Source organism: Filicampus tigris, chromosome 1 (assembly GCF_054856515.1).
Source record: "Filicampus tigris isolate MCC_2025a chromosome 1, RoL_Ftig_1.0, whole genome shotgun sequence".
In the NCBI taxonomy this organism is placed as follows: domain Eukaryota; kingdom Metazoa; phylum Chordata; class Actinopteri; order Syngnathiformes; family Syngnathidae; genus Filicampus; species Filicampus tigris.
Genome location: NC_141217.1, coordinates 7,383,075 through 7,405,301, shown reverse-complemented (window position 1 = coordinate 7,405,301; position 22,227 = coordinate 7,383,075). Strand labels below are relative to the sequence as shown.

Here is a 22,227-nt window from a genome sequence, read left to right as displayed (position 1 = left end):
CAAAACTTTTCCATCTTATCTGAAAAAACACAAATGACATTATTATTCAGTTGCTATTGTTAGCTAATTTAGATTTTTTTGTTACTCAATTCACATTGTTTGAAAAGCTATGGGAACATGTTTTTTTGATAGCATAAAAGTTGATCCAACTTTAACGAGCTGTTAAACAACAACATGCAATGATTCCCCCACCCCCTTCTTCTCAGTATGAGCACTGAGATTTTATCCGCAAATATTTTTTTCCATTGTGCCAGGTAATCAAAACAGGCATTTTTGCTTCTCCTGCTTAAGCACATTTCAGTACAAAAGCATATTGCTGCCACACCCCCCAAAAAACAAGTCCAGTACCACGTTATAATGGTACATTTCACATTTTGACGTGATAAATTTCACGTTTGAACATTTTTACCTTTAATCTGAAATGTATCATGTTAAAATGTGACATTTATTATATTTTATGAGATATTAAAAACATTTTCTGGTGTGGCTGTAATAATAATTTAAGCAGAGGAGTTGAATCATTACCAGAGTGTACCAGAGAAAATATGGACATGGTTGATTGAGAGGGGGTGATGGTGTTGAGTTCAGATGGTTTCCTCCCCAAAACGGATAATAAATATTAATATTTATGAACTTTGTTTTGTACACTGGGGTAAAGAAAGGTCATTCCCCAAACTGTTCCCACACAGTTGTGAAGACACAATTGTCAGGCAGTGATAAAATAAGACAATGGACAGCGAGAGGGAGAAATATAAGAACAAGCGCGGAAGTCCAAGAGAAAATGAGTATATGCAGGTAGAGAGGAAGCCAGGTAAGATAATCCAACACGTCAAGTGTTTGTTTGGACAAGGGTAGCAGCAGTGGAGCAGAGGATTATGGGATTACGGCCGGTGTTGATGGTCATGTGAACCAGTGCAGTGATTTCTAAACTCGTTTAGCATCTTGCAGGAAGGAAGCTTAGCCGAACACACCCCCACACACCCACACACGTTCCTATAGGCACACGTCTTTCCATGTACTTTATCACTCCTTCTGTGAATTTCTCCAGCTTCATTCCTTCTTTTTTCTTTGTTTTGTCAATCTTCATCTCACTTACCTATTCCTGACTCTTCATCCCCCTGCCTTCCTGCCCCTCTCTCTTCCGGGTGTTAGGCTGCTTCTTCTGTGTCTTTTTCCATGTCTTCACTAATCCAGCAGAGTACTTGGATTTTTTTTTTTTTGAGAGGAAAATGTTTGAAATTCTGGCGAAGACACCCTGAAACAATGTCCAGACTATGAGGAGAATCCATCCTTGACTTTGGTAAGTTTTGCAACCTGTTTTAAGGTTACACTCTGTAAGCAAATGTAATTGATAAGGTACAAAATATTATTTTACCCATACAATGTATGACACAATTTACGAGATCCAAGGTTGTACAATTTGTTTCAGTACAACTATGACTTTGAAGTTACAGAACGAAGACATGAAACACCTCCAAGTTTATGTAATGCAAGATAGCAAGCATTGAGGATTAATTACAGATGTGTGTTTCTTAATTAGAAATTGCACATTGATAGCCAACAGTCATGGCTAAAACCACCATGTTGTTAGAGGTGATATGACATTGAGCTAGGGCTTAACCATTGGTAGCCATGGAGATGAATGATCAGAATGAACATGTCAAAGCTAAAGGGTCTGTAATGTCGAGGCATTAGAGTCAAATGCTTACACTTTAAAAACAGTTAGGTTAAATACAACACAACTTGGGGTCCAAATTGGACAGATCCACTACTGCTGTTTTGTACAAAACAACGCAAGGAGGTGGTTCAAATTGACCTCAGTAGTGGATCGGTCAATTTTTGACCAAAAATTGTGTTATTTTTAACCCAACTTTAGAGCGTAGGGTAGTGGCTAGATACGATACGAAGGAAGTGTTTGGTGCACTTCACAATTATGACAGATAGAGAACGTATGCTAGAGGTGTATGTGTGACACGATACCCCCAAGCAATATGCTCTTGTAATTTAAGTAACAAGATTAGCAAGGGTTCTCAAACATTCTTCCAATTAAACTTGACCCCCTTGTGCACAGACATGTGCCTTCAGATTTATTTTATAGAAGGTTTCAAATTAAATACTTCGAACCTGTTTAACAGAAAGGAACCTAACCGGGGGCAAGGGCTGTAGGTCACTAAGTGGCCGCTCTGGCGACCCTGTCTGTGGGCCTCATCCATGCATGGGGGGGAATTTTTCTTTAATCTTTAATTTTACTGCCATTTTCACATGGATGCAGTATTTTTAGATCCCTTCATATACTGCCACAATTCATCTATCTATATATTAGGGGTGTAATGGTTCACAAAAGTCATGGTTCGGTACATACCTCGGTATGGGGGTCACGGTTCGGTGCGGGTTTGGTACAGCAATAAGTCTCAAATGCATAAGACTATTTTTTTGGGGGGGGGGTATTTAGTTTTAACAGAGAGCAATTTACAATTTAATTTGCTATAAAGCAAAAAAAACTTCACTGTTATAGAAGCACAAAATAGAATAAAAACTTGCGCATTAGAATTGTCCATAGATAATAATAATAATAATAATAATAATAATAATAATAATAATAATAATAATAATAACAGTAATAATAATAATCAAACCCAGGACACCCCCCTTTCTTGTATGGATAGAATGAGGTTGCAGATAAAGTCAGGTAGCACTTGCCAACTTGTAACTTTTAACTTCATTTTAAGAGTTACGGCGCAGCAGAGAATAGCTCATGCTCCACCACGGCTCTTGCACGATTGTATATGCTAATATGCGCCCGGTATGGAACATTGTAACGGGGCTCCAGCACGTTTAATAAACGTTTGAAGCCCGGCACCTTGACTAAAGCACATGGGCGCATAGATCTTGCTACGTATATGCCGATTGCTTCAGTAATTACCAATATCTTTGGCCCTGTCTGCTTTCACATCTCCAGACTGCTTAAAAGTAGCGGGATAAATTGTTGGTGTTGAGCGGCTTTCTTTTTTCGACGCCCGGTAACTATATCGGGGTGATGCCATCTTACAAGTGTTAGCATGTTTGAAGTTTTACCTGCAACATACCGCACAGAGGTCGAACAACGTCGACAGGGTTCTTGTGCGCTCCACCGCTCGCAGCCTTGCAATTCCATCGCCGCCGTACGGAAGCAGAAATGTTCTTGGCAGATTATACTTTACATACACAATACACTATACAAACGGCTGATTTGTATAGTGCTGACGGTTCCTCTAACTCCATGCTTTCTTCATGCTTTTTTCCTCATCAGATGTATTCGTCGTGTGACTGCGTGCACCGTACCGTGAAGCCCGGATGACGGTTCGGGACAAATACAAAAACCGTTACACCGTTATATATATATATATATATACTTTTTTTGTGTTTTGTTTGTTTTTTTTGTTTGTTTTGGGGCTTCTACCATGACACCAGTAATAGTGCGTGGACGTTCGAAAATCAACTTCTGTCCTTATAGTGGAGAAAGTGAGTATGCCATATGCCATAAAGAAAGTCAGGACATTTGTAATTTTTTGTGTGCCAGGTTGCTCCCATCTAGGGATGGGCACCGAGAACCCGGAATCGAGTGGAACCGGATCCATCATTCCGGTTCTCCCGGAACCGTTCAGATTTTAGAATGTCGGTGCTGAGTTTCGATTCCTAGTTAGCAGCGCAGAAGTGCTACGGACGAAGTATGACAGAGATTTTTTTTTTTTCTAAAGTGTGAGCGCGCATGGCGTGCAGCCCCGGGCTTCTGCCGCTGAAGATGCGTCGAAATAGCACGTAAGCTCGCCGGCACTTGAGCTGCTGTGGTCCTCTCGATCAGCCCCTCCACTCGCTTTGTACCGGCCGGCAAGCACGGGCCACGGCGGCGACTCTGGGCATGCGCCGGCCCTTTCCACAGATATCCACAGTGGCGGCGGCCGGTTGCAGCAGTCGCCCTTCGCGGGGTCGGCGATCCTGACCAGGCCGGGCCGGGTCATATACATTTTATGTCTAAAGCAAGACAAGGTCAGCCAATCAATTGGTGTTCAGTAGCATGCTTTCAGTAACAGCTGCATTATTGTATTGTCTTGAACCTCTCAAAAATAAAGCTCATGTGAAAAATACGTACTACTAAATAATAATACAAAAAATGTATTAAAATAAATATACTGGTTAAAAACGTCCCTTTGAGTAATCCATGGTAAAGTTCACAAATAGTCAAAAGTTCATGAAATTGAAGAACAGAGAAGTTCATGTGATTTTTTTTTTTGTTAAGAATTGGAATCAAGAATCTTTAAGAACCAGAATCGAATCAAAGAACTGGAACCGTAATTGTCCAAATTCAAACGATGCCCAACCCTACTGCCATCTTCCTCAAAGTTGCTTAGTGCCAGTAAAAATGATACAGATCCCCCCACACCGCCCCACCCCCAGGGCATGGCAAAAGTCTCATTCAACTACTTGTTTGTTTCATCAAAAGTGTTGAGAAAAAAATTTATCAAGGTTGAATTCTTGCCCGGTGCTGCTTTAAGGAATAAATTGATCCTATGATAAAGAATAACGGATACTATCGCAACTATTTCTCCAAAAAGCAACTAGCAATTTTACAAATTATTTAGTGGACCGTCAAGTTGGTGCTGGTAGCAGTTTGAGACCCGTTGGCATTGGAGTATGACACCGTATCATGCTTTGCTAACAGTGAGTCACCAGTGCTGTAACATCTTTTGCTTGTGTGTGTTCAATTTGTACTTGGTGCTGGTGTGAAAGGCTACCTGTCTGTACAGTATAATGTTTGTGCCCTGTTACTTACTAATAATGTCCAGTCCAGAGTGTAGTCTGCCTTTTGCCCAAAGTCAGCTGCGAAAGGCTCTAGCTTTCAGTGACCCTGGACAGGATGAGTAGCAGAGAAAATGGATGGATGGATATCAACACTGAATAACCTATTTTTACACATGAACGACTATACAAAATTGCCTGCCTGTAATGTTAATGGCAAATGACCCCGGTCCATATTCCATTTCCATAATTCAATTCCCATTATTTCCATTAGGTAAAAACTGTTCCCAAATCTGACTAGTCGGACCGACGTCCCAGAACGGATTAAATTCAACCTTTCATGTTCATTCTACAGTACATCAAAGTATTTCCAATGATGACCAAAGGAGGTAGAGTAGTAAGGACAACCTTTTTAGAACCTTTCGTTAGTCCATTTCAACTAAATGTAAGGCTACATTAACACTGTGACATTAAGAGGTGGACGAGTCAGTAAATTTTGCCAATCCGTCCTTCGTCATTCGCCAGCGGCCGGGCCACACATCCATCATCTTCACTACGTCATTATTTCAAGCTGACCAAAACTATCAATGTCAGTCTGTCACTCCATCATCATTATTTTAACGGCGCTTTCATCATTGCTAAATAACAGTTCGTCACTACTATTTTCGGACTTCACATCTTATTTTTCTTCTTCTTCAATGGTGGTGCGTCCGGCACAGCCAATCGGCATTGAGAGCGTATTTATCACCAGAGCTGGGCAACTGTCCACGACCTAGGTACCCTTCCGGCCTCGTCCATCCATCCATTATCTATACCGCTTATCCTCACAAGGGTCGCGGGGAGTCCTGGAGCCTATCCCAGCTGTCTTGGGGCAGTAGGCGGGGGACACCCTGAATTGGTTGCCAGCCAATCGCAGGGCACACAGAGACAAACATCCGCACTCACAATCACACCTAGGGGCAATTTAGAGTGTCCAATCAACTTACCTTTTTGGAATGTGGGAGGAAACCGGAGTGGGAGGAAACCGGAGTTCCCGGAGAAAACCCACGCAGGCACGGGGAGAACATGCAAACTCCACACAGGATGGCCGGAGCCGGGATCGAACCCACGACCTCTGAACCGCCCCGGCCTCGTCCCTCCGACTTTATTCATAAAAATTATTAATTAACAAGCCTTTTGCAGAGAAGGTTGAGATGAACTTTAGCCACCTCGTGACCGCGTCATACGCATGAGGGCCGATTAGTGGGCTGGACTAAAATGCACCTCCGCCCTTGCCTAGTCCGCCCCTTTTTTTCTGGACTGGGAGGTCCGTTCAGACTTGATCAGGTTAGTGATGATTACACAGATGGACAAAAATCCACTCCCGTCTGTGCTTAGTCCATCTTTTTTTTTTTTTTTTTAAATTCTGCATCTCTCATCAGCAAAACGTGTGTCCGTCAATGACGGACACACGCTCCGCTCGGCTACACATGCATGTTTGGTTCATTGAAAAAAAAAATTTCCATAGGTTTGAAAAGGAGTAGGGGAGAGTGGGGTAATTTGTGCCAAGGGGCAAGTAGTGCCACAAAACCACTTTTTTTTTAAAGCTGTATTTCTCAAACAATTTATTTAAGATCCAATGTGATTACTCCCAGGGATGCACAACAACCTAAACTATATATATATATATTTTAGTTGGAGGCATTCCTGTGATCCCTTTGCGTAAAAGGCACTTTAAAGCGGAAGTCAACCCAAACATATTTTTTTCAAGAATATGTTCCCAGCAGGCCCACTAGTTGAAACAGGGCATTCTGATTAATTTTGCATTTGTGGAATATAAGTTAAGCAGCAAAATGCACTCGTTTTTAGCCATCTGTGGGGGCGGCCATTTTGCCTTGTGAGCAGTTGTGATGTCATTTTCAGTCGACAGAAGACAAAATGGCCGCCCCCACAGATGGCTAAAATGAGTGGATTAACACTTACGTTATTCCACAAAGGTGATATTTATCAGAATGCCCTGTTTCAACTAGTGGGCTTGCATAGAACATATTCTTGAAAAAAAAATGTTTCTGTTGACTTCTCATTTAAGTAAAAATTGGCACTACTTACCCCACTCTCCTTTATGGATGGTTGTTTCTCTACAGTGTATGTGTCCTGTGATTGCCTGCCAACCAGTCCAGGGTGTACCCCGGCTCTCGCCTGAACTCAAATGGAAGAGGCCTGAGCTCACCTGAAACCCTAATGAGAATAAGAGATATATAAAATGGATGGATGAACATTACAAGTAGCTAGTTCAGTCCATAAAAGTCACACCTGCTGTATCACACCTGCATGGGCACTTTTAGGCAATTGGATGACAAGGTGACAATTATCGCACTGATCTCATTTCCTGATTGGATCATACTGTGTGCGTCTATGAGGTAGTACCATTGACAATGTAACATAACTACTCAAAATGTTTCAAGTTTCTTTACAGCAGTTTCCAAGGTATCATTCAAAAGAATAAAAAGAAAACTAGGTGCTGTTACGGTTTGCAGTTGCATGTAGATGAGTGTCTGCATTCATTTAAGTTCAGCAGGTGGGCTCAGGATGAGCTTCAGTCCAGACAGACTCATAAACACTGACCAGCAGCTTTGTCTCAACAGATTAAGCAGCTATCATGCTGGCCTTTCACCCCTGAAATAGCGTGAGGGACTGCACAGATTCTGTTAGACAGCAGCTTTTGTAGACTTAAACGGATGGTTAAAGATCACCATCCATTCGAAAATTAATGTTTCCAGTTGCACAATTTCTAACATAATGTTTTAGTTATTAACATTAAGTTATTTACTTAATGTCAGTGTGTGTGAACACAATATTGTGTTGATGCCAACACCCCCTGTCCATATTCCACTGTGTGAGACGTGTACAAAAAGTAGTGTAATTAATTTAATCTTTGTTGTTGTTGTTGTTGTTGTTGTTGTTGTGAGCCCAGCTATCCCAAAGTACCAAATTATTATAATAAATGCACCGTCCGGTCTCCTCTGTCTGGCACCTATGACCAAGGATTAAAACGCCTTTACTTAGAGTATACTATGCATTCTATGGCCTTTTAACCCTCTTGGCATTAGCAAGGATGTGATCTGGGAGATTATTCAGCTGTTCTGTTAGTCACTGTGGTTAACATGATCAAGTACCTTAAATACACTTCAAATTAGGGATGGGCAACTTAAATACAGGAGGAGGCCATTATTTTTTATCAGTGCTAAGGGGTGGGGGCACATAGGACCAGGCACTTCCTAACTAGATGTATGACAAAAAAAAAAAAAAAAAAAAAATATATATATATATATATATATATATATATATATATATATATATAGTTTTAAATATGGACAAAATACGTGACTGAACTGTCCATCCATCCCTGCAGGATGCCCATTTTGGAGACGGAGGACAAGAATTTTTATTTTATTTTTTTTAATGACAGACTAAGCAAGGATAGAATTTAGTTTTTGTCCGTCGTGTCCCTGTAATCGTTCCTAACCCGGTCAAGCGCCAACTGACGTGTTGTGTTGATTTCACTTCAAAAGAAAGAGCACTGTTCTCTTTTCTCTGTTGGTGATACCACGGAGCCGCCTGCCTGCACAACACTGTAGACCAGGAGTGTCCAAACCTTTTTACATAGAGCGTCAGATTTGGTGGTGATGGAAAACGTGTGGGGGCCGAGCATGCAGCTTCTATTCGTTACCAGTCACCTTGTCGTGCTTGGCATGTTTTGTCTGGTAATGACTCTTCACATTTAATTTTTTTTAAAAACTGCCAGTTTCTTAGCTAACAAGACAGACACAATTGTTTTGTATTTCAGTCTAAAAATATGCCAATTTCCACTTCTTTCACTTCCTCTCTGCCAACATTTTTTTTTCCAACAGTATTTTAGAAAAGCGCTGGAAAGTGCTGCATAAAGGTCAAGCAGCAACTCAGCAAGGGCTTCATTCTGACGCCTAACATGACAGATTGGTGTGTTCGAAGAGGCAGAGCGTGCTCGGAGCGCATTTCTGAAATACCAGAGATGACAGGTCTGCTGCCATCTTCTGGTGAAATATAAAATAACCTTTTTTACATGTGTATTTTCTGTTGTGGTCAACAGTACTGACAGGCCACACATTATTAATTTTATGCCAGAGGCTGCAGGCCGGTGGAAATTTGAACACAGGCCGCATTTGGCCCACAGGCCGGACTTAATATCAGAGGCATAGTCTGCCCTCTAGTGGTTCAACTCATGTAATAAGGAAAAAGGTGGATAGCAATTTTGTTTTGTTAACTGTTAACATGTAGTATCTTACCCCTTTGCATGCGAACTATGTCCTTGTCAGGGACATCTCTTTAGCGTAAAAATCTCTCTAAGGCGTCATTCTTGCTACCATGCACTTAAAGCCACCTGGAAGTGGAAGTCTTTTGTTCTCCTCCTAAAATAACATTGCGTTATTTTGCAAAAATGCTTTATAATTTACGCAATAACGCAATAAAAACTGAAAACTTCTTGCGTTATAACACAATCTTAAAAATCCTTGTGATATCCCCTGGCGGTCTCCGTAGTGGAGCACTCTTCCTGTGTCAAAAAAAAGTTGGCACATCGGCAGTCGGTCTGGTGACCGACGGTGGTTGTGGTGGCAGCAAAATGCTATCTTGGTTGAGACTTACAGTTGTAAACAATTGAGTCCACGCATGATACTCCCAGCTGTTTAGTTGATGCGAATAGGAAATTTGACAGCTAAAGAGCTTTAAATAATGTTGATGAATTCTGAAATCTCTGCCGTTAGCATCTTCCTCACTGCGGCATGCATGGATGCTTTTTTGTTTGCGGGTGGGGGTGGGTGGGCTGAAGGGCACGGACTGACGGAATATAAGGACAGATGCCCTCTAAAAGGATGAGGACAGACAGGGTAGGAAGGTGATTATTTTTTATGAATGAGGACGGAAGACGGACAGGCAAAAAAGAGTAAAATGCCCATCTCTGTTTGTTGTTTATTTGTTTATATGTGCCTTGTGATTGGCCGGCGAGTAAACCAGTAAAGCTAACAAATGACTTAGCCCTCGTAGGGGCAGTTGAGTAAGCAAACACTTTGGGACAGTGTCGGAAAATAGATTGAGTATATTTTCTCCAAACATACTGAGAATGACTTTGTAAGAATGCTGCAGCTCATAATGGAGGAGTGGGCGGGCATAATCTTTTTCTTTCTCGTGCTGAGCTTACTGTACCTTCATACGCGATATGACATTTTTTTGCACAATTTAGCTGACTGAACTGAGAGCTTTCTTCTAGTCTCAGCAAGCATAATAATAATGAAACGCTTGCTTTAAAATGTGTTTTCTTATAAAGATTCTTATGATGCGAGTAAGATTAAGACTAAAAAAAGGCACACAAATTTGAAAATGACGATCAGCGGTTTGGATAATGGATGGATGTTTCAGTGCTCATCATTATTTATGGTATGACTATGGTAAATTTAAAAAAGGCAAATGAAATACAGGATAGTAGTGTGATGGTAAGGAATGGAAGAACAAGAAAATAAATTCAACAAAAATTGAATATTCATCAACCTCTTTGGCATCAATAAATCATATCCAGTCGGTCCCTGTTCTTAACCAGACCTCGTGAAACAGCAAGATTAACTACTACATATTCACCCACATTAGAATGCCAAGGAAGCACAAAAAGACCCTAAATCCCAAATCATGCTCCATTATTGGAAAAAGCAGGTTGTGTGTCCAAAGTCATTTGTGCTGGTGTGATTTTAAGGGATATTGTCATGAGCATAATGGATTTCACCGGGGAAAATCAACTGCTAATAATCCACACCTTACAACCAATCAGAGTCCATCCAAATGTAACGAAGTTCTGCTTATTCTTCTTGTACACTTGATGTCACAGATTGCATGCGACAGACCAAAACACGACATTAGGAATATTCCTCGATGGATTACTGGTGATTTGGGGCAAAAGTTTTTATTAGCAATGCTAAAAACGCCTTACAAACTGCGCTGCTTCGAAGGCAAACTTTTAACTAGAGAAAAAAAAAAATGGGTAAGAGTTGGCATCTATCTGTTACCGGACTACTTTGTGGTGCATACATGATGGCTACTGACATTCTTACCAAACTAACTTCACCCAAAAAATTCACAAAAATAAAATTTCTCATTTTCCAATTTGTTTCAATTTCTCCCTTTTGGGATTTGCTTGAGTTCTTTTAATCAGAGCCCGGCATCGCCTGACCGCCACGAGTTCTGGTTTGCATATTTAAACGACTCACGTGGTCCCAGTCGGTCTGAGTTAAAATGGTGTCGAGAGTGGACTTAACCTGCACCACGTCACACGCAGGTGCCGCACTCCTGACACATGGCCGAGGAAGGAAAAAATAAAACAGTGTTGTGTACCTTGTGCTCCCACAGACAGAATGACATGTGCCCCATATTGTTTTTATTTCACCGATCACCACGCAGTGTATATGTGTGTGTGTATCTGTTGTTATATGTGTTATACGTTTGCCCCTTCCAAGTTCCATCACTCCAAATTTCATTTTGCATTTGTACAATGAAAACCATCAGAAAACCAAACTAACTCGGATTCCCTTTCTGGGCCTTTTGTATATTTTTCTTTCTTTATTGGGGGTTTGGCAATCATTTTGGCTTGTGGTACGACATTTTTCAGGAATTCTCTATTTTGTGATTTTATATATATAGTTTGTTTTAAACTCAAAAATGTACACAAACGCACAAAACATGGCCGTTAAATTGTCATACATCAATATATTTTCTGTGTAATAAATATTTGCATAACTGGGCTTTGGTGGTGATTAGAGTCTTGGATATGTCAAAGATTAGTAACTAAATAGATGAGATTGCATTAGTATTTTTTTCTAGTTCCAAATACTGTAATCCCTGTGGACGCCTTTGTGGCCAAATGTGCCTCACCGACTGCCAAAACCACCGTTTTTATTCTCTGTGCCATTACAATATAAAGCATTCCATAATATCCACATTTCAATTAAAAGACATTTGTTATATTTGACATTTTTAGTGCTTTCAGATTCGACCATTTTCCCTTTGTAGGCTGACTAAGCTTCCATTTTTGTATTGTTGTATTTAAAAAAAACAAAAACAAAAAAACAGACAACCTGGAATTGAACGGGTTAAACTCCTGAATATATGATCACTTGGTCAGGGCTGTGTCACGGTGTCCAGTAGAAAATGGAAGGGGGTGGATCCCATAAACTTAGACAAGGAGAAAAGAAAAGTATATTTAAGAAAACGTGTTCACAGAAAATGAAATTAACTCCGGTTAAAGTACAACCAAGGTCGCTGGCATAACCTGCTAGGAGAAAACGAACAACAAAAAATGCTTGCAAAGGGCAAGGGGACTGACCAACGCAACATCACGAAGGACAAAGAAACTCCAATTACAATAAACAAAACACCTCAGAATAATCAAAGAAAAACACTCAATACACGGCAAAAACTCGCAATCAGAAAAAAATACAAACAAGATGTCTGGTGTCTAGAAAATCTATCTCTTGGAGCAACGGTGGCAAGCAAGGATGAATAATCCGACAATGAGCTATCGTGGGAGCAGGCCTTTTAAAGTTCCTGATTTCACATGCACAACAGGTGCGGCATTAGAAGGCATGCCCTCCAATTCCGCCGCTGCCTGCAACAGACCAGAATCATGAAAGGCTGGAGTTGATTCAGGGATTCAAGGGGGAAAAAAAAAATAGGGATTTCGGTCTTTTTTTTTTTTTTTTTTTGCAATTTGCTCGTGTGTGTACATTGCTATTAAGGTATCCAAAGGAAAGAAATTTGAGGAGTGCACAAAGTTCTTATTTTCAAAACCTTTTTTTTTCTGATGACTGTTTTTCAGAAACATGATTGGCTGCTGGAGCCTGAAGGAGTGAGAGCCTGACAGTGAGCAGCTCCAATGGCATGGAACAGCCCAGCGCTCAATCTAAAGCCAAAATGGCCACTATTTAAACAAAGGACTAAGCTATCAGTCGTTTCTTGTTCTGCAGTTGACCTTCGAGGTCAGACCCTCCTTGTGTTCCTGCTTGCTGGCCTTAGTACAGCTGGTCCGCCACAGGCAGCTCGTCCGCCTCTCCTCTCCGGACAGCCTTTTATCATTTTCTGGGGCATCCCAGATTCCTCCTGCACCATGAGGCCAGATCCGGGCTCTTTTGGGATGGAACGCGAGGGCCGTGTGGCCGTCTTCTACGAGGACACGCTGGGAAGCTACCCGTATTTTCTAGACAAAGACACGAGGGTCAATGGGGGTCTACCGCAGCACACGCGGCTGGACAGCCATCTTGAGAAAACTCAGATGGACTTAGATGCAGCTTTGCCCATGCCCAGGTACCTCGGGCTGGGGGTGCTGCGCTGGGCTGAGTGGCTACCGCAGTGGTTGAGAAATCGAGAGAAGAAGGCCGTGTATCAGGAGGCATCGAGGAACTTGCTGAAAGCCTTCTTCCCCAACTGGACACCGGAGGAGGTGGAGAAGTGGTCACGGGTAAGAAGTGTGACAGCACGGTGACAAGCAGGGTTGCAATTGTCATTGTTTCTATTTCGTTTTTTTTTTTTTTTTTTTAATTTCAGTTGGTTTTAATCAGTTTTCAGAGCTAGTTTGAATTTGTTTTCGTTTTTGGGGAAAATACTTTATTTTAGTTTATTAGTAGTTTTAGTATTATTTATTTATTTTTTTAATATTCCTTTTGTGTAATGCATGTGTGCCAGATGAAAAGAAAAGGTCACGGTAAGTACTGTGTAGAAAAAAACTCAACAAAAGTATTTGAAAAGCAACCGCCCACAATTCAAACACAGGTACTGTACAACACAGTCCACACACCTTTAAGTAAAAGCGCAGTGCATAATACTGCTTCTAAAGTTTGATGCATTACAACTCTTAGGTCTTGAATAAAGCTAGGACGGTCTCGCTTTCCATCCCTTGTTTGCCAAGTTGCCAACTTCTAAAGTGGATTCGTGGTTTGAATTCCTGTTGACAAGTATTCCACACATAACACTATACAAGCTACCTGCGTTTATCTGTGGCTGTGAGACAATCAAAGAGAGGCGATAGAAGAACACTCAGCAGCAGTGCGAGAGAAATGTGAAAAATTAGATACGGTGAAGGCTCCTCTGCGATATGGATTTCATAGTTCAGTGCTGCTCAAAAATTTCAAAGCATCTAAGCATATAAAAAGGTGGTAGAGTTTGAGTGGTTAGTTCAGCCTCACAGTTATAAGGTTGGGGGTTCGAGGGCTCTGACATTTGTCTGAGATATTTACAGGTCTCCCTGTCTTTGCATTGATTTACTCCGGGTACATGGGGGAAAAAAATGTTGAATTTATTCAATTTTATCTCATCAAGTGTCTGCACAAGGTAACATCAGCTGGATTTTTTTAAGTAGACTTATGGTTTCCCTAGAAATGTATCCGGATCCAGATGTTTTTATTTCGTGCAACCACTTTATGAAATACAATTGCATAAATTCAACACATCTTTTTCAGTCTAGTGCAGCTTCCTCCCCACATCCTAAAAACATGAATGTTATATTTATTGAAGGGTTACAAATGCGGTGTGAAACGTTCTTGCCTGTGGCTGTGTCCAAATTTATAGGCTGCGTCTTCCAAAGGCCACATGACGCAACTTCCGGTGACCTCTAAAAACAGTTGGGTTATTTCATTAACCCCAGCCCTCTCCACGGGTAGGAAGGCATTTCAGAACACCGCTAAAGTCCGTTCTCGACGCCGTTTGTCTGACTCGGACCATCGGCTGAATATGCAGACGGGAACTTCGCGATGGTTAGGCAATGCCCAGCTCTGAATACTAGTACCATTCCCTTGTCTTGTTTGCACCTTTCAAGTGTGGCCTTTTATTGTGGGCAGTCTCAGGAGCACCTGTGCACTAATCATGATGTCTAATCAGCATCTTGATATGACACACCTGTGAGGTGGGATGGATTATCTCGGCCAAGGAGAAGTGCTCACTATCTCACATTTAGACTGGTTTGTGAACAATATTTCAGAGAAATGGTGACATTGTGTACGTGGGAAAATGTTTTAGACCTTGATTGAGTTCATCTCGTAAAAAATTGGAGCGAAAACAAAAGTGTCTCCAATAAAAGATTTGATGCAAGGCAAAATTTTGCAGCGAGTTGTTGTTAAGCACACAGATGAGGATGTTTGGCTTTCATACAAATGTATGAGATTTTATTTTTAATTGTATTTGGAGACTCTATCATTGCAAGGATGGAAACGAAAACACTTAAATGCATCAAAATCACAACCAATACAATGTTTTTTTTCAGCAGGGTTAGTCGAATGAAACATAAAAGAGACTGAGGGAAAGATTGTTATGGACCTCCCTCTGAGTCCAGATGTAACTCTGATCGCACAATAGAAACATGTACTGCTGTCAGACAAGTCATTATTTATGGCCTCCTTTGGAACAATATGTTCCAGTGTGCTCAGGGCGACACAAAAATTCATTTTAACGTGGGAAAGTTGTAAATCGGGGACGGGGAAGCTTTATCCATTTCAGTTGGAGGACTATTAAATTAATGAAAAAATATGATGCAAGAACTGAATAAATTGATGACCGTACTACAGTATATGCGATGAGCATTTGTGGATTCCATGTTTTGGGTCTTTTTATAAATGGCCTTCCAGAGGTTTTTGTCGGTTGTTTTAGAACCATAGTGTGCCAGATGTTCGATAAAATGTACTCACTAAACCTCTGCTAAAAATAGAATCAAGTCTTTTTTCTTGACTGTCACTGTACTTTTCTGTACTGTACTGTCAAGGCCAAATTGGACCCATTTCTATGCTCTTGTGCCAGGTGGACTTCGAGGCAGCAGCCCAGTCAGTAATGATGGAAACCCTGAGGGAGGTCAGACGGCTGCGACCCAAAGCATTATGGGGCGTCTCCCCTTACCCGAGCTGCTACAACGGCGATGCTGCTCAAACCGCATTAGCCAATTACAGCGGCCAGTGCCCCCCTGCTGAAAAAGCCCTCAATGACGAGCTTCTGTGGCTGTGGAAGCGATGCTCCGCCCTTTACCCTCTTCTCACCTTGGAGAAACTTCAGGTGGGTGAAGCCTTTTGGGTCAAAAGTGTTGTTTGGGGCCTCGTTTTGATTTGATTTTCCTTCTTGCAGGCTGTTGTTATTCACGACATAGGCGAGAGCCTTGCTTTCATCATCGTAGTTCACCTCCGGGGGCTGGTTATGATGGGGAAACCGTATAAATATGTATCGTCGCTAGGTTGCACCAGTATGCCAAAGATGACAGTTCAGTCTGTAAATTGATTTTAAGGTCACAGTTCAGTCCACGTTCGGTACAACAAAGCAGCAAAATGCAAAACAAACTGCTTATGTTTCAGCATAAACAGCTGAAATTGTTTCTGCTTAGGAAAAAGCTTCATCAATAGTTTGTGTTCTATGCAAAAAAGACATGGGAAGGGTGCTAGCGTTCAGAGCTGGGCATCGCCTAACCAACACGAAGTTCCCGTCTACATATTTAGCTGACCCACATGGTCCCAGCCGGTCCGAGTCAGCCGAACAGTGTCAAGAACGGACTTTACCGGTACCACGTCACATGCAGGTGCCGCACTCCTGACACGCAGCCAAATAAAGAGAAAATAAACAATGAAAAAGTGTTGTATACCTTTCTATACCTTATACCCATGGACGCAATGACATTTGCCCCATTTTGGGTTTTTTTGTGTGTGTGTCTGTTGTTTTTATTTGATGTATTGTCTACATTTGGCGGCGTGTCTGCTTGTGCAGCATCTGCGTGTGACGTGATAATTATGTTCTCAAGGTCAATTGGTTGTTGACGAGGGACGGCCTGGGACCACGTGGGTCGGCTAAATATGCAGACCTGAACTTTGTGACGGTTAGGCGAGGCCCAGCTCTGCTATAGTATTTTTAACATATGGCTAGGCATGACATCGTTTGTTTGTTTGCGGACTAGCCATGTGACCGTAGATTGTGAGGCAATTACACTTCCTCATCTGTATCTAATATGTTCTGTGTATGAAACCCACTGCATTTTTCAGACTATAAGTTGCTCCGGAGTATGTAGCACCAGCCACAAAATAAATCACGAAGAAGAAAAAAAAACACATAAGTTGCTCCGGAGTATAATTCGCATTTTTGGTGAGCACTTTATGTTAGAAAAACAGAGACTAAGAACAGTAGAGCTCGGACTTGCCCCCAAAATCCCCGTTCCCTAATCGCGTTCGGAAATAGGCTTCGAGCGCTCACTGCTTCACTATGACCGTTCGGAAATTCAAAGCGTTGTAAAATGTACTGTTTGGTTATTGAGGGTGCCCCCCAATAAGGAGTGCTGGAGATCAGCATTACTGTCACTTTCTTCAGCATGTTATAAAAAATGTGGCTACTGGCAGTAATGCATGACGACTTCTTATTCTTCTTCCATTTCTTCTGCTATTGTTGTGGCGATTGGTAATCCTTTGATGCATTACTGCCGGTGGAAAGAAGGTAGCGGTAATGCACAGAAAGACAAAACAATTAGGGAGCGGGGATTTGGGGTGCCAGTTCGAGCTCTAATTTTAGAGTCGCACTAAGTGCAGGACCAAACAAACAAAAAAATTGTGACTTATAGTCAGACAAATACGGTAATAATAACAGCCCTCTCATATCACATAATTTCCCCAGCATTTGATTATTAGGGTTTTATTAAGTCTGGGGGAATTTGGTCAAAGTTTGGAGACAGAAACACAAAAGCCCATTTAAAATGATAGGTGGACCGACCTATAGGCAATTACCATTTGTTGCGGCCGGACAGAAAGGCGGATAAACGGATGGGGGAAGGGTACCCGGGCTGCAGGTGGAAGGCGATAAATATACCGGGAAATGTTCGTAAAATGCCCAATGTACCCAAGACTCCTGTTCATCTGGTGTTTCTCGGTTTTTCTGCTGGTCTGCATATAAAAATGTATCAACCTGACCGCTTTTCAAACAGGGTGGAACATCTGGAGGGAAGCTTTATTTGTCCAGTCAAATCCAGGAGGCCCTGCGAGTTTCCTCTCTGGCTGGAGTGTCGTTTGATCTTCCCGTGTTTCCACTAGTCAACAGTGTGTACGCCTCGACCAACACTTTCCTGTCTCAGGTGGGGCATACGTGTGATTTGGATGAAAGCAAAGGTTAAGTGCTTCAATGTTAAAGGGGAAGTCAACACAAACAGAATATGTTTATGTGTAATTTTTCCAGAATATGTTCTATGCAGCCCCACTAGTCCAAACACGACATTCTGATTAATATTACGTTTGTGGAATATGAGAAATCCACACTTTTTTAGCTAGTTTAGGGGGTGGCTTCTGTCGACTGAAGATGACATCAAAGTTGCTCAGGGCTCAGATAAAGACCAATCATGGATCAGCTTCAGAAAACAGGTGAGCTGTGATTGGTTGTTACCTGAGCCCTGAGGAATTGTCATGTCATTTTTAGTCGATAGAAGTGACAAAATGGCCGCCCCTAGAGATGGCTAAAAAAGGGTGGATTAACACTTATTCCACAAACGCAATATTTATCAGAATGCCTTGTTTCAATGAGAGGGCCTGCATATTCTTGTAAAAAATATATGTTTGAGTTGACTTCTCTTTAAGATAGTAGGTCAAAAGCGTAGTTTTTAAAGCAAGGATGCGTTAAGCGAGGTCAAATAGAAGGAGGTATATATAGGGATCAAGCCATACCGCGAATAGTATAACCCCACCCTCCAAAACGTTTAGCATTGCCAAAAAATGTCACATTTTGTGACATCTTGTGACATTTCTTTTCTATGCGCCAGTGCTTTGGCCTGTCTGAAAGAAGCTCCTCCCCTCCCTTCAACATATTTAGTTTGTTGGCAAAAAAAAAAAAAAGGCCACAAGATGGCACCAAAGCACTACTTTTGCATTTGACAAGGCTTTGCAGCCATCTTGTGGCATTTTAGGGCATTTCAGAAAGAGCACAAAATGTCTCCGTGGAAAGAACGTTGCTCGGCAATCCAAGAGCGACATTTTCAGTGTCTTCGCAACTTGCTGTCGTCCTCCAGGCAGACCTGGTCAGCAGCATTGGCGAGAGCGCTGCCATGGGAACAGCCGGAGTGGTCATCTGGCAGAGAAGTGAGACCAGGACAGAGGTGAGACAAATGCCATGATGACATTTTGAAGAAGCGCTAAAATGCTTACAAGGAGCATGTACACGATTTTTCAATTGGACATCATCTGTGGCTAGTGATGGACTGAAAAAAAAACTGTACTAATCTGTGTCTATTGTCAAGAGGGGTCTTTGCAATTTTAAGTGTCTGTTTCTGAATTAAAACTTTATCTGCAATAAAATAATACAACGTGAAAAAAGTGCACATACACATGCATTTCAATGTTTTTGTCTGTCCATATCCAGAGAGAATGTCAGGACCTGGCAGAGTTTGTCCGCAAGGTCTTGGGACCTTACTCCATTAACGTAACCACGGCAACCGGGCTCTGCTCAGCCTCCCTTTGTGAGGGAAAAGGCAGATGTGTCCGTCAGAATCCAGATAGCTCCGCCTACCTCCACCTTCCACCGCCCCCTGACGTGATGGAGAAGGTGCCAGAAACGGTGAGTGATGATTGTTACAGTGTTTTTTTAAATGTGCTACACATAGCGTAGAAAGCATTTGATGTATGATGATGATGATGATGATTATTGATGCCTCATTCGACTATAAGCCATTAATGGAAATGGATGTACCTGTTTAGAGTGTGCAACATCAAATAAGGAAGAAGTAAATCAAAGTCATGCTAGCTAACTTTGCGTCGGATCGCACGACTTGACATGTTGTTATAGTGCACCCATGCCTATTCATTTTTTTTTTTTTCTGTGGAACCTATCTTCGGCTATAACCTATTTTCTTTCATGAAAATCCAACCTATTTGCATATTTTGTGCACTTTCTGTTAACACCCAAAGATGTCAAAAAATGCCGGCTAGTAGCAAAGTATTAAATAGTGTCAAGGTGTATTGTTGAAGTGTTACATCTTGATTGAGAGAATAAGAGCTTTGCATGATGGGGAGGAGCTAAGTATAGTCTGGGTTGTTGGAGAGCTTTTGCCCCATTTTTTTTCATCTTTATTTTTAACGGTATCTGAAAGATGAGCTTGAAATCATATTAAAGTGTTTCGCGATCATACTTTGTGGTATATTTAGGGTTTGGACTATTAATATGTTTTTTCACTATTTGCTCGGTCCCTGTCCCCAGTGAGTTAACGGGAAAGATGTACAATTCAAGTCCCACCACTAAACATTTCCTCCCAGCAGGCGGAGGCAGCCAAAGCCACGGAAGAGCCCGATCCAGATGCAAAGTCACCTGAACCGGACCCAGTTGAGATGTGGAAGAAAGACTTCCAGTGTCAGTGGTACAAGACTTCAGACGGGGACAACTCAGATCAGCCGTCCCTCAAAGACGGAGCCTCTGTCGGTGGGACGCCTGAGCAAATTTCCAGAGAGCTAGGAGGGTCTTTGCCGACTTTTACGACAGATCCCATAACAAAAGGTGCCTCCACGATGGAGCCGAGTGGGAGTACTTCGGCCCCGATGGCTTCGAACCGTTGCACTGTTTTGTTGTTGCTGGTGACTGCTTGTCTGTGTGTGAACTGAAGCAACCTTCAGGACCCCAGGACTAAAGTGATGTGCCTTTAAGCAAGACTGCGGACATATCACGCCCGTCTGCGTAAACCTTTCTCAGGATGTGCCAATGGACACAGTGGTACTGTAACACTTGTCACTTTTTAAGTTTTACTGGTGGAATGATGATGTATGAGCAACCTTTAAAAAAAAAAAAATTAAAAAAAAGGACATTTTCATATCACTGCCAATGAAACAAATTTCAAACCCAACCAAATAAATAAAAGTGCTTTGTACTTATGCTGTTTTTAATTCATGTTTCCCACAGTGTTTGGAAATAAAGGTTGACTCATTCAATCACATAGCAACCTACATGGGTGCATCTTTACTAAGTAACAACTCCAATTTGGATAATTTTCATGAATGGTGCCTGTTATTGTGTTTTTTTTTGTTTGTTTTTTATGTACAAACAAATATCTCAATTTGGCCTTAAGCAACATTTGATTTAGGAGCTCTATTTCTGTAAATAATCTTATCGATTATTAATTGTTGACATTCTTCTTGAGGGAGGATAACAATATCCATCCATCCATCATTCAAACCACTTACCCTCACAAGGGTCACGGATGTGCTGAAACCTATCCCATCTGTCTTTGGGCAATAGGCGAATAGGCAATACACCTTGAATTGTTTGCCAGCTAATCGCAAGGATGATAACATAATCAATTGGGGAAAAAATGAACTACAAATACAAAATACACACGTGAGAAAGCACTAAGCGGGAGACTAGATAATATCATTAAAGAGGAAGTGAACCCCAACATTTTCTGTACAAGAATACGTTCTATGCATCCCCACTAGTCAAACCACAGCATTCCGATTAATATTTGTGTTTGTGGAATTTGAGTTAAGCAGTAAAATCCTCCCGTTCTTATACAGCTCAGGGGGCGGCCAGTTTGCCACTTGCTGTCGGCTGAAAAATGACATCACAGTTGCTCAGAGCTCTGCTAATAACCAATCATGGCTCAGCTTCAAAAAACAGGTGAGCTGTGATTGGTCGTTATCCGAGCAACTGTGATGTCATTTTTAGTCGACAGAAAGTGACAAAATGGCTTCCCTCTGAGATGCCATGTTTAGACTAGTGATGATGCACAGAACATATTGCAGGGAATGTTTTGGGGTTAACTTCCCCTCTAAAGCCAGTGATGCCCAAGTCTGGTCCTTGAGAGCCCCTATCTAGCCTGTTTTAGATGTCTCGTGGGTGTGTTTGAAGAGGGAGAAATCTGAAACAAACTGGATCTGGGGTCTCAAGGACCGGATCTGGGCAGCGCTGATTTAAGCCTCTAAGTAATTTAAGCAACAAACATAAACATCATCTGGATTATTTTTGGTATTTCAACACTGCAAGTAGCTACAATAGCAAAAACAGACTAAAAAATCAAATAAAATGACAAGCAAACAGGGCGGCACGGTGGTCGACTGGTTAGCACGTCCGCCTCACAGTTCAGAGGTCGTGGGTTCGATCCCGGCTCCGGCCTCCCTGTGTGGAGTTTGCATGTTCTCCCCGTGCCTGCGTGGGTTTTCTCCGGGTACTCCGGTTTCCTCCCACATTCCAAAAACATGCATGGTAATTGATGTGTGATTGTGGATGTTTGTTTGTCTCTGTGTGCCCTGAGATTGGCTGGCAACCAATTCAGGGTGTCCCCCACCTACTGCCCGAAGACAGCTGGGATAGGCTCCAGCACTCCCCGCGACCCTTGTGAGTATAAGATGTATAGATAATGGATGGATGGATGGATGGCACTGAACTCAGGTACCTAAAACAAGGTGGTAAAAAAAA

The 22,227-nt window shown here is 41.8% G+C and overlaps 1 protein-coding gene across 2 annotated transcripts; it reads left to right on the top strand.

Moving 5' to 3' along the window:
• Positions 1–966: 966 nt before the first annotated feature.
• On the top strand, positions 967–20,750 carry LOC147152632 (hyaluronidase-1). 2 transcript variants are annotated; one of them, XM_086049744.1, is made up of 7 exons: positions 967–1,300; positions 12,653–13,291; positions 15,619–15,867; positions 17,768–17,914; positions 18,839–18,925; positions 19,189–19,383; positions 20,079–20,750. In XM_086049744.1, exons 2-7 carry the CDS (start codon positions 12,710–12,712, stop codon positions 20,418–20,420), a joined length of 1,602 nt encoding a protein of 533 aa, XP_085905870.1. In that variant the 5' UTR covers positions 967–1,300; positions 12,653–12,709; the 3' UTR covers positions 20,421–20,750. The 2 variants fall into 2 exon arrangements, with proteins under 2 accessions (XP_085905870.1, XP_085905878.1); XM_086049752.1 differs by having other exon boundaries at positions 20,082–20,749.
• Positions 20,751–22,227: the final 1,477 nt, after the last annotated feature.

Excerpts from the sequence above, each read along its gene's own strand:
- LOC147152632 (XM_086049744.1), top strand. The coding sequence starts at position 12,710 with ATGGCATGGAACAGCCCAGCGCTCAATCTAAAGCCAAAATGGCCACTA. Across the intron at positions 17,915-18,838 it reads CCAACACTTTCCTGTCTCAG|GCAGACCTGGTCAGCAGCAT; the intron begins GTGGGGCATACG and ends GTCGTCCTCCAG. Across the intron at positions 18,926-19,188 it reads GAAGTGAGACCAGGACAGAG|AGAGAATGTCAGGACCTGGC; the intron begins GTGAGACAAATG and ends GTCCATATCCAG.